Source organism: Hypanus sabinus, chromosome 10 (assembly GCF_030144855.1).
Source record: "Hypanus sabinus isolate sHypSab1 chromosome 10, sHypSab1.hap1, whole genome shotgun sequence".
Classification (NCBI taxonomy): Eukaryota; Metazoa; Chordata; class Chondrichthyes; order Myliobatiformes; family Dasyatidae; genus Hypanus; species Hypanus sabinus.
In genome coordinates, this window is record NC_082715.1 from 79,904,638 (window position 1) to 79,917,918 (window position 13,281).

Consider the following 13,281-nt stretch of genomic DNA (forward strand, 5'->3'; position numbering starts at 1 on the left):
AACTTCTTTATCTAGTAGATGGTGAATCATTGCCACAGATACCTGTGAAGGCTAAGTCATGGGGTAAATTCATAGCAGAGGTCAACAGGTTCTTTATTGGTAAGGGCATCAAGGTTATGGAGAAAGGCAGTTGAGGAGGAAAATGAATCAACTATGATTGACTTGTGGAGCTGATTTGATAGGACAAATAGCCTGATACAGTTTCCGGGTCTTATGGTCTAATAAACTCCAAATCCACACCCACCTAGAGGTCCAGGCCTCACATTCCCTTTAACACTGACAATCATGATGCCCCTTTGGCCAAATGACAGAGATAAAATCCAATAAGAAACAAATGCCTCAAATCAAATCTGAGTATTTTAAAAGTTGCAGTTGAAGATTAAAGTATGACACAGAAGGCTCACCTGCTCAGATTCTGTTTCCAGGTCCAGAAACTCACAAGCATTCTTAGCTGCATTCTGTTTAGCTTTCTTCTTTGTTTTGCCCTGGGCCTCGGGGTATATTTTATTCCCAAGTTTTGCAGAAATTATGAACCTTAAGTAGAGCAGACAGAGCAATGGAAATAAAATTAGCAAAGCAACAGTTAATTTTTCTGCCTGATCACTTCCTGATCCACAAAATACCTCAATGATCCTCTGGAGCCTGACCTTGTTCGTTGGTATATATGCCTCTCCAACGGAACCTACATGGGCTGTGATTTTCCCCTGGGAAAGAGAGGACCGATACAGGACAACAGACAGAACAATGAAGGCCAGGAGTAGCTGCTGGTTTGTATTAGTTCAGTATAAGTTTATATCTTATGATCAATTTAATTTTTCACTTGGCATATACAGTTTACAAGTTAACTACTTTATAAACATGCACAGAGTTTTCCAAAATACACTCAGTGGCCACTTTATTAGGTACACCTGTACATCCGCTCATTAATGCAAATATCTCATCAGCCAATCATGTGGCAGCAACTCAACACATAAAAGCATCCAGACATGGTCAAGAGATTCAATTGTTGTTCAGACCAAATATTAGAATGGGGAAGAAATGTGATCTGAGTGACTTTGACCATGGAACAATTGTTGGTGCCAGACAAGGTGGTTTGAGTATGGCAGAAACAGCTGATTTCAATGGCATTATATAAATACAAGATACACATCTTCCAACGCCATCACAGCCTTCCGGCCTCCAGACAGAATAAATTTCTCACTCACACTCAGTGTTTGAATGCTCCACCAAAACTGAATATATTGAAGAAAGCGACCACGATCTTTTGAAATTGAGTGAATAAAGCAAGATGGGTTTCAGGAAAAGATTAGCGCTGAGGGAAGAGATAAGACAATCTCATTAAGTAGCTTGGCTGCAAAGGCAACTCGAGCTTCAGATTCTTATTGTGTCAAGGCACAGCTCTCGATGGATATTACACCTGGAAGATTTTAAAGGAATTTCAGGGTTGTTAGAAGGAGGAAGTTAAAACCGTGGGGAGGAACTGTGAACATGGAGTTGTAAACAACACGATCAAAGAAACATATTCCTTAGCGACTTACACAGGGTCATGAGATGGTCCACTTTGTGACTCTTCCCAGGTCAAGTTCTCATCAACTAATGCTGCATAAAGGGTGAGCTTTTCCACATACTTGTGGCCAGCATCAGAAGTTGTTGCTTCTGCATTGGCCATTTTCTTTCCGAACCTGTAATAGGGCATAGAACACAGGAAAGTACAGCTCATGATTCTGTGCTGACCTTTTAACCTACTCAAGGATCAATCTAACACTTCCCTCTCCCACATCTACATGCCTATCTAAAAGTCTCTTAGAAGTCTCTAATATACCTGCCTCTACCACCACCCCTGGTAGTGCATTCCACACACCCTACACACTGTGTAATGAATTTATCTCTGACATCCCCTCTATATCCTCCTCCAATCACGGTAAGATTATGCCCCCTTGTATTAGCTGTCTATCCAGTCTGTGCCTCTATGTTATACAGCCCTATACTATAATGAGGCGACTAGAATTGAACACAATCCTCCAGGCATAGTCGAGAGTTTTACAGAGCTGCAACATTACCACAGGACATATGATCTCAGTCCTCCGAAGCCCACAGTTTGAGATTCTTTCAGTGCATCTGAGGTACGACTACAAGAGGGGCAATGATCCCTGTGAATATAGACCGCGGGATCTTTCGTTCAGGCGCCTCGAGTTTGGAAACTAACTGCAGACTCAGAGATGTGGGGGTGGGGGCAGAACTTACATATTGTAAGTTGCCAGCACCCTTGCCACTGTGTTGCTTAGATTAACCATACACCACTGCCTCCCATCTCCCTCCTGCCCCGAGAGATGTTCAACAACGCAGGCTACTTTAAATGGTCGCACAAACCCATCTCGCGTCTGCACCGAGGACCCCAGACAAAAACGAGAGCAGCTCACCGTTTCTGCGTCAGCAAACTTCTGCACTTGCCGCTACCCTACGCCGACGCTACAACTTCCACTTCCATTTACGTTTCTTCGGCGTTACGCGCTTTCGGTTTCGTTTCCCTGCAGTTTTGTAAAGGGGTGTGGAGAAAGCCGCAGCCCGGGGAGGCCCTCACCCTCTGACTATGGATGAGGAGCCGTGGAACGACAGGGCAGCACTCCTTTAGAGGGACTAACTGCGACCGAGGTCTGTAGTCAGTGGGCAGCGGGTGTCTCTGCAACGCGAGGGCGTTAGCGAGTTCACCCCCATACGATCATCTCAACTCCTCAGTGGTGGAACAGACCTGGATCTCCCGTTCACCCATTCATTCCGTCCTTCCAAATTCGCGATGGTAATCAAGGATCAACTTTATTCGTCATATACGTTTTAGGAATTTGCTGCGGTGTGTTGGCGCGACATGCAACAAGAACAATTATAAAGAATAAAGAACAGTATAAAATAATAAGTTAGAGGCTAAAATACGGATATAAAATAAAATGTGCATAAATACCAACATGTATTTACGACCTTATAAACTGCGATTTTAAGTGTTTACAGTGCATAGTGGACGAAAAGGAGTGCCCTTACTCCCCTTTCTTCCATGGCTCACTCTCATCAAATTTGTCCTAATTCAGCCCTTCACCTCTTCCATTTATCACCTCCCGGCTTCTCACTTCATCACCCTCTTTCCCCACCCACCTGCCAGATTGCACTCCTCCTCACTCCATCTTCACTCCATCTTCTTGTCTGTCCACTTGCTTTGCAGTGCCGATGAAGGCTCTTGGCCTGAAACATCTACTGTTTATTTCACTCTATAGACGCTGTGTGATTTGCTGAGTTCCTCCAACTTCTTGTGTGTAATGCTCTGTAAGACAAGACTTAAAGCTGAGAGAAACAAGGCGAGCAAACACACACAAGATGCTGGAGAAACTCAGCAGGCCAGGCAGCATCTATGGAAGAGTAAACAGTTGATAGACATAGAAAATTACAGCACACTACAGGCCCATGTTTGCTAACCATATAACCTACTCTTTCCCTAGCGCATAGCCCTCTTATTTTTGTGAGCTCCATGTACCTATCTGAGAGGCTCGTAAAAGACCCTATTGTATCCACTTCCACCACCATCGCTGGCAGCCCATTCCACATGCCCACCACCCTCTGAAAAACTTACCCCCGACATCCCCTCAGTACCCATTTCCAAGCACCTTAAAACTATGCCCCTTCATGTTAGCCATGTCAGCCCTGGAAAAAAGCCTCTGGCTATCCACATGATCAATGCCCCTCATCATCTTATACACCTCTATCAGGTCACCTCTCGTCGTCCGTCACCTACTCTCATAAGGTATGCCCTCCAATCAAGGTAACGTTCTTGTAAATATCCTCTGCACTCTCTCCATAGTATCCACATCTTGCCTGTAGTGAGGTGAGCAGAAATGAACACAGTACTCCAAGTGGGGTCTGACCAAACACCTATTAAGACCTTGAACCTCACGGCTCTTGAACTCAATCTCACAGTTGATGAATGCCGACACACCATATGCCTTCTTAAGAACACTGTCAACCTGTGCAGCAACTTTGAGCATCCTATCAACACAGACCCCAAGATCTCTCAGATCCTGCACACTGCCAAGAGTCTTACCATTTTCTTTTAAATTCTAGTGAATACAGGCCCAGAACCATCTAACACTCTTCATATGACAAGCCATTCAATTCTGGAATCATTTTCATGAGCCTCCTTTGAACCCTCTCCAGTTTCAGCACATCCTTTCTGAGATAAGGTGCTCAAACCTGCTGACAATACTCCAAGTGAGGCCTCACCAGTGCTTTATAAAGTCTCAACATTACATCCTTGCTTTTATATTCTAGTCCTCTCGAAATGAATGGAACATTGCATTTGCCTTCCTCACCACAGTCTCAACCTGCAAATTAACCTTTAGGGAATCCTGCACAGGACTCTCAAGTCTCCTTGTGCCTTAGCTTTTTTGTATTTTCTTCCCATTTAGAAAATAGTCAACCCTTTCATTTCTTCTACCAAAGTGCATGACCATACACTTCCCAACACTCTACTCAACCTGCCTTTTCTTTGTCCATTCTCCTAATCTAAATCCTTCTGTAGCCTCTCTACTTACTCAAAACTACCTGCCCCGCCACCTACTTTCATACCATCTGCAAACTTTGCAACAAAGCCATCAATTCCATCATCCAAATCATTGACATCTGATGTAAAAATAATCAGTCCCAACACAAACCATGGTGTAACACTACTAGTTACTGGCAGTCAACCAGGAGGCTCCCTTTATTCCCACCCTTTGCCTCCTGCCTGGGGAAAAGATTCTGACTTCCTACCCTGTCTGTCCGTTATAGTTTTAAAAACCATCAGGTCTTCAGAGAGGTAAGACAATTTAGTGAAAAGGGTTACATCACCATTGTGTGTAGTGTGTGGCAGATTGTGGAAAATGTAGTCAGGCAGGGAAGTTTGTTCAGCTGCTCAGTCATTTCAAAACCAAGATGATCTCTAGATGTTCGTGGATGGTATGTTGCTTGTCCTCGGGTCAATGTATTTTCTGAAGGGAATAGTGGAGGATGGTCAGGGGTTACCGCACTGATCTGTAGAGTCCATGAGATAGTTGCTGGGACAATGAGTGAACTAGTCTTCTTACATTGTTAAAGCTAGTTAGACTATGAAGGCCAAATTATTTAATGGCTAGTGTAGTTTCTATCAATAAGAATAGCAACTTCATGTGATTCAACTAAGAGGCAAATTGCCATTCTTACAAAATCACAACTGTGATTTGAATTGTTTACTGTGCATTTGTTCCCTGCCTAAATTTCTCTTAAAGGGACACTTTCATTTCTTTTCAGTTTTCCACTGATGGAATTTTCTTGAAACTAAATAAAACCATAAGATACGTATAGCATTAGGCCATTTGACCCATTGAGTCTGCCTCACCATTCAATCATGTCTGATTTATTATCCCTCTCAACCCCATTCTCTTGCCCGTAACCTTTGACGCCCATAACTAATCAAGAACCTATCAACCTCTACTTTAAACATAGCCAATAACTTGGCCTTCATAGCCATCAGTGCCAGTGAATTTCACGGATTCACCACCCTCTGGCCAATCATGTAGCAGCAGCTCAATGCATAAAAGCATGCAGACAAGGTCAGGAGGTTCAGTTGTGTTCAAATCAAACATCATAATGGAGAAGAAAAGTGATCTAAGTGACCTTTATTGTGAAATTTCTGTTGATACCAATGGAGTGGTTTGAGTATCTCAGAAGCTGCTGATCTCCTGGGAACTTCATGCATAAAAGCCTCTAGAGTTTGCAGGGAATGGTGTGAAAAACAAAACAGAACATCAAGTGAGTGGCAGTTCTGTCGGCGAAAACATCTTGTTAATGACAGGGATTAGAGGTAGGAAGGCAACGCTAACACAAATAACCATGTATTACAACAGCAGTGTGCAGAAAAGTAACTGAATGCACAATTAAGTACTGGAGGTGTCTAATAAAGTGGCCACTTATATTTGGCGGGAGGAGTCACATAATTAAAGGGATAATGATAAACACAAGAAATTCTGCAGATGCTAGAAATCTAAAGCAACATACACAAAATGCTGAAAGAATTCAGCAGGTCACGCAGCAAACATAGAATCGAACTAACAGTCGACATATTGGGTCAAGACCCCTTTTCAGGACTGGAAAGGAGGGGGAAAGACACCAAGAAAAAAAAGTGGAGGGTAGGAAGGAGGCTAGCTGGAAAGTGATGTATGAAGCTAGGTGGTTGGGAAAAGGAAAGGGCTCAACATAAAGGAATCTGCTAGGAGAGGAGAGTGGACTGTAGGAGAAAGGGAAGGAGGAGGGGTACCGGGGAAGGTGATAGGCAGGCAAGAAGAGGTAGGAGGCCTGAGTGGGAAATTGAAGAAGATGGGAGGAGGAGGGAAAATGTATTTATTTTTTTAACTGGAAGAAGAAATTGTTATTCATGCCATCAGGTTGGAGGTTACCCAGACAGAATACAAGGTGTTGCTCCTCCATCCTGAGAGTTGATGTGTCAGAATGGGGATGGGAATCGGAATTAAAATGTTTTGTCAGCAGAAAGTTCCACTTATGGTGGATGGAGCAGAGAAACTCAACGAAGCAGTCCTCCAGTTTATGAAGGGTCTCACGAGACCGCATTGGAGCACTGGATACAATAGCTGACGCAACAGCTTGGTAGGTGAAGTGTGCCTCACCTAGAAGGACTGTTTGGGGCCCTAAATGGAGGTGAGGGAGGAAGTGAATGGGCAGGTATAGCACTTCAGCTGCTTGTAGGGTTAAATGCCAGGAGGGAAGTTAGTGTGGAGGGATGAATGGACAGGGGATAATGTGGAGGGGGATGGGTGAAGATAAAGTTATGTTTAGTGGCAGGATCCCGTTGGAGATGGCAGACGTTTCTGAGATTGATGCGATGCATACAGAGGCTCATGGGTTGGTAGGTAAGGACAAAAAGAACTCTTTCACTGTAAAAGTGGCAGGAATATGGGGTGAGTGCAGATGTCTGGGAAATGGAGGAGATGCAGGTAAAACCAAGGTCAAAGATGGAGGAAGGGAAACTCCCTTCTTCAAAGGAGACAAACATCTCTGATGTCTTAGAAAGCTTATGTTGGTAAAGATGCAGTGGAGATGAAGGAACTGAGAAAAGGGAATAGTATTTCTACGGGAGATAGGGTGGGAAGAGGTATATGCAAGATAGCCGTGGGAATCTGTAGGTTTATAATAGATGATAGTCAACAGTTTGTCTCCAGAGATGGAGACAGACAGATTGTGAAAGTGGAGGGAGGTGTCAGAAATGAACCAAGTGAATTTAAGGGCAGGGTGGAAGTTAATGTAATTAAAGAGCTTAGAATGGGTGCATGAAGCAGCGCCAATGCAGTCATCAAGTAGTGAGGAAGAGTTGGGGAACATTATGAGGGACTGTTCTGCGTAGTCAGGCATAGCTGGGACCCAAGGCTACCCCTAGTCTGGTGGAAGTGGGAGGAGCCAGGGAGAAATGTTTGAGGGCGAGGACCAGTTCTGCCTGACAGAGAAGGGTGGTGGTGGAGGGGAACTGGTTGGTTCTTTTATTGACAAAGAAAAGAAGAGCTTCAAGGCCTTCTTGATAGGGTATAAAAGTGTGTATGGACTGGGCATCCATGGTGCAAATGAGACAGTCAGGGCCAGGGAATTGAGAGTTAGTGAGGAGATCAAGAGCATGAGAAGTGTAGGTGGGAAGAGGATACAATGGAGTCAAGGTATGAAGACATGTTCAGTGGGGCAGGAGCAGACAGAGGGAGTGGAGAGTCAGGTTTGTGGATCTTGGGTAGGAGGTAGAAGCTAGCAGAGCAGGGCAAGGGAATCATGAGTTTGGCGGCAGTGGTTGGGAGTTCTCCAGAGTGAATGAGGTCAGTGATGGTGTTGGAGACAGATTTTCTGTTGGTCCGGAGTGGGATCCTCTTCAAGAAGTAGGGAAGAAGAGGTGTCTGAGAGTTGTCACCTGGCCTCAGCAAGGTAGAGGTCAGTGTGCCACAAAGTAACAGCACCCCCTTTGTCTGCAGATTTGATGGTAAGGTGCGGAGAGGATAAAGGGATTGCAGGTTTCCTCTCTGCTAAAAAGCAAGAGTACAGGTAGATAAAATAAGGACAATATTAGAAACCATGAGCTTGGACCAGGAATACAAGAGGGTTCAGGGGCAGTACCAGGGAGTTGATCAGAGCCCTCCTGTAGCAGCACATACAGGGATAGGTATCACTTTGGTAAGCATAGACTGGACTTAAAGGAAAACAGACCCGAAAAGATGGTGGGGCTAAAAAGATAGATTCATATTCCTGAATATTTATTAGACTGTGAATAATCTAGCTGCTGCTTTTGAAAGAGTAAAGGGACTCAATAAGGAAGAGGAAAACTATTTCATTGGTGGTAGAGGAAGTTCTAAGTAATGGCATGTGAATATTGAACCAGGAGGTTGTTAATGTGCAACATCATAAAGCATTGCTTCTCTCAAAGGGTATCACAGTAGCGCAGCTCCAGCAACTATGGTACTATCCCCACCTCGAGTTGCCTATGTGGAGTTTGCATGTTCTCCGTGACCTCGCGGCTTTCTTCCAGATACCCTGGTTTCCTCCCACATCCCAGTCAAGCAAAGTTTAATTGGCAACCGTAAATTGTTGTAGGTGGCAGGGAAAAATTGGGATGTTAATCAACATTTGGAAATAAATATAAGTTATAAGGAAACAAATATAGAAATGGGATTGGTGACATTGCCTTGAGAACCAGCATTAACTCAATGGGCCAAATGGCCTTCTATGCCATAAGGTACTGTAATTTAAAATTGTGAACTCTGAACTCCAAAAGACTCCCTTTGCGGGGAGTCAATTTGGGCATTCAGAATGGAGATCAGTGGGTTTTTGTTGGCTATAGGGCTATTGAAACAAAACCCTCTCCCCATCTTAAAAGTTTCTGCCCCCAGGTAGTTATTCTGATCAACCATCTTAGCTAGCCCCACTCCTCTCTATTTATTATCTCACATCACTGCACTGTAATGGTGTTTATATTATAAATGCATGCTGAGATTTATGTATATCCATATCCATACATTAGCCTCTAACTTTATATTTGATATTATTCTTTACTCTTTATAATTATTGAATGTTGATTTTGTTGCATGTTGTGCCAATGCACCACAGGAAATTCCTAATACATGTCAATACATATGGCAAATAAAGTTGATGGGGAACCAACACATGCGGATAGAACAGAGATCTTGACTAGCCACATTTGAATATCAAAGTTCAAAGTAAATTTGTTATCAAAGTACATATATGTCACCATATACTAACCTGAGATTCATTTTCTTGCAGATATTCACAGTAGAACAAAGAAATACTATACAATCAATGAAAAACTACAAAGACTGACATATAACGTGCAAAAGACAAACAATGCAAATACAAAAAAAAACTAAATAATACTGAGAATGAGTTGGAGGTCCGTAGGTTGTGGTGAGTGAAGTTATCCATGCTGGCTCCTGTACCTCCTTCTGGATGGCAGCAGTGAGAAGAGAGCATGGTGGGGATACTTGATGATGGATGCTGCTTTCTTGTGGCAGTGCTCCTTGTAGATGAGCTCAGTGGTGGGGAGGGTTAATCATGTGATGGGCTGTAGCCACTACTTTTTGTAGGCTTTCCCATTTTTCAGTATTGGTGCTTCCATACCAGACTATAATGCAACCACTCTCCACTATGCACCTCTAAAAGCTTGCCAAAGTTTTAGGTGACATATTGAATCTGTGCGATCTTCTAAGAAACTAGAGGTGCTGCCGTGCCTTTTTTGTAATTGTACTTACAAGCTGGTCCCAGGACAGATTCTCTGAAATGATAACATCAAGGAATTTGAAGTTACTTACCCTCTTCACCTCCATTGCTCTAATTAGGTCTGTGGAGATTTGATACATCAGAAACTTTGACAAACCTCTATAGATGTGTAGTGGAGAGCAGATTGACTGGCTGTGCCACGGCCTGGTATGGAAACACCAATGCCTTTGAACAGAAAATCCTACAAAAGTTAGTGATTCAGCTCAGTGCATAACAGGTAAAGCCCTCTCAACCATTGAGCACATCTACAAGAAATGCACTTGTATGAGCATCCATCATCAGAGATCCTCACCACCCAGGCCATACTCTTTTCTTGCAGCTGCCTTCGGGTAGAAGGTACAAGAGCCTCAGGACTTGCATTACCAGATTCAAGGACAAATGCTACTCTCCAACCATCAGGCTTTTCTATTCTTTATCTTGTTATTTCATGCTTTTGTTATTTATTGCTATTTATTTATACTTGCATTTGCAATTTGTTCTCTTCTGCTCTCTGCTTGATCTTTCATTGATCCTGTTATAGTTACTATTCTATAGATTTGCTGAGTATGCCTACAGGAAAATAAACCTCAGGGTTGTATGTGGTGACATATACGTACAATGTCATGCAAAAGTTTGGGCACCCCAGTCAAAATTTCTGTTACTGTGATTAGCTAAGCGAGTAATAGATGACCTGATTTCCAAAAGGCGTAACATTAAAGATGACACATTTCTGTAATGTTTTAAGCAAAATTACTTTTTTATTTCCATCTTTTACAGTTTCAAAATAACAAAAAAAAAGGGCCTGCAGCAAAAGTTTGGGCACCCTGCATGACCAGTACTTAGTAACACCCCCTTTGGCAAGTATCACAGCTTGTAAACGCTTTCTGTAGCCAGCTAAGTGTCTTTCAATTCTTGTTTGTGGATTTTCACCCATTCTTCCTTGCAAAAGGCTTCTAGTTCTGAGATTCTTGGGCTGTCTTGCATGCACCTCTCTTTTGAGGTCTATCCACAGATTTTCGATGATGTTTAGGTCAGGGGACTGTGAGGGCCATGGCAAAGCCTTCAGCTTGCGCCTCTTGAGATAGTCCATTGTGGATTTTGAGGTGTGTTTCGGATCATTATCCTCTTGTAGAAGCCATCCTCTTTTCATCTTCAGCTTTTTTTACAGATGGTGTGATGTTTGCTTTCAGAATTTGCTGGTATTTAATTAGATTCATTCTTCCCTGTACCAGTGAAATGTTCCCCGTGCCACTGGCTGCAACACAAGCTCAAAGCATGATCGATCCACCCCCGTGCTTAACAGTTGGAGAGGAGTTCTTTTCTTGAAATTCTGCATCCTTGTTTCTCCAAACATACCTTTGTTCACTGCAGCCAAAAAAGTTCTATTTTAACTTCATCAGTCCACAGGACTTGTTTCCAAAATGCATCATGCTTGTTTAGATGTTTCTTTGCTAACTTCTGACGCTGAATTTTGTGGTGAGGATGCAGGAAGGTTTTCTTCTGATGACTCTTCCATGAAAGTCATATTTGTGCAGCTGTCACTGCACAGTAGATCAGTGCACCATCACTCCAGAGTCTGCTAAATCTTACTGAAGGTCTTTTGCAGTCAAATGGAGGTTTTAATTTGCCTTTCTAGCAATCCTACGAGCAGCTCTCTTGGAAAGTTTTCTTGGTCTTCCAGACCTCAATGTGACCTCCACCGTTCCTGTTAACTGCCATTTCTTAATTACATTACAAACTGAGGAAATGGCTATCTGAAAATGCTTTGCTATCTTCTTATAGCATTCTTCTGATTTGTGGGCATAATTTATTTTAATTTTCAAGAGCTAGGCAGCTGCTTAGAGGAGCCCATGGCTGCTAATTGTTGGTATAAGGTTTGAGGAGTCAGGGTATTTATAATCTTTGAAATCTGCATCACCTGGCCTTTCCTAACAATAACTGTGAACAAGCCATAGCCTTAACAAGCTAATTAAGGTCTGAGACCTTTGTAAAAGTTATCTGAGAGCTCAAATCTCTTGGGGTGCCCAAACTTTTGCATGGTGCTCCTTTCCTTCCCCACCCCCCACTCTAAAATTGTACAAAACAAAAATAGTACACTAATCTTGCTTAAAATGTTGAAAAGAATGCTTCATCTTCTACTTATTTAACTATTCACAGTAACAGAAATTTTGACCGGGGTGCCCAAACATTTGCATGCCACTGTACTCTGTTAATAAAATTTACTTTGAGGACTGGCTTGTGGGCCTCTGGTTTCCTCCTCCAATAGTGAACAATTAATTCATTGGTAGTAGATGGAAGTGAGACCTGGAATATCAGTGCAGGCATGAAGGACCTTTGATTGAGGCAATGTTTTTGTATGTTGGCAGTTGCAGTCAGTGTAATAATTGGATAATAAAGGAAAATTATCCCATATAAAATAGAGGTTTTGGACGCATTCTATTGGAGGAATTCTGCCATTTACTTTGCAAACTCTGAAGGCGGCAGTGCACAACATTCCTGAACCATTAGGTCATGAAAATGGCCAGTTTGTAGGCCCGAGCTGCTCAGTGAAAGAACCTACCGAGTCATCCAGGTGTGTTAAGCAAGGCATAAATAAGTATGTTCAAACTAGGCCTGCCATTAAGTCACAGTCATACTGTGTGGAAACAGACTGTTCAACCCAACTGGTCCATGCTGAACAAGGTTCCAAAAGTTGCCCCTTAGATTCCTATTACATACCTCTTCTTTCACCTTAAACCCATGCCCTCTAATTCTTGATTCCACAGCTCTGAGCAAACGACTGCATATTCATCCTATGATTAAACTCCCCCAAAATAATAGCAAGGTTTTGTATTTAGTGTTTACATTCCAAATTGCCACAAAAATCAGTAAGATCAATGTCTCAGATCTATTGAGCAAGTATGAGGAGAACAACTGTTTAATCCTATTACAGTACCAGTGACTTGGGCTGAATTCCACCGCTATCTGTAAGCAGTTTCTATGTTTTCCGTTAACTTTGTGGGTTTCCTCTGGGTGCTCCGGTTTCCTCCCACATTCCAAAGACATTCAGGCTACTGAGTTAATTGGTTATGAGTGTAATTGTGCAATGTGGGCTCATTGAGCCAGAAGGACCTGTTAATAAGCTGTCTCTCTAAATAAATAAACCACTTACTTTTCCAATCTGAATCATTTGTACTCTGCAATGCGTCAATTCTTCAACACTGAGAAACAAGAACAGAATTGAGACAAGAAGATGTCCAAAAGTATTTAGCAACCAATCAAACACTTCTGAAATGTAGGAAAAATGGCAGCTGTCAGGCAGCAAGATCCAACAACAGCAATGTAAAAGTAACCAGATAATCTATTATAACAATGTTGATTAAGGGACATATTTTGGTTAGGCCACAATGGAAAATTCCATTGCTCCTTGAAATAATGACCAAGGGCTCTTTTATGTCCACTTTGGTTTATTGTTTCATTGAAAAG

At 42.6% G+C, this 13,281-nt stretch overlaps 1 protein-coding gene across 4 annotated transcripts in view; it reads right to left on the bottom strand.

The window, feature by feature from the left end:
* Window positions 1–3,136, bottom strand: part of LOC132400804 (interferon-induced, double-stranded RNA-activated protein kinase-like) — a 79,308-nt gene extending 76,172 nt beyond the window's left edge. For 2 of the 4 annotated variants that reach the window (XM_059982191.1, XM_059982188.1), the window contains exons 1-2: window positions 1,539–2,333; window positions 405–534 (exon numbers count right to left, since the gene is read on the bottom strand). In XM_059982191.1, the coding sequence (XP_059838174.1) occupies window positions 405–534; window positions 1,539–1,720 (312 nt within the window). In that variant the 5' untranslated portion in view covers window positions 1,721–2,333. The other 2 variants (XM_059982189.1, XM_059982190.1) reach the window with 2 other exon arrangements.
* Window positions 3,137–13,281: the final 10,145 nt, after the last annotated feature.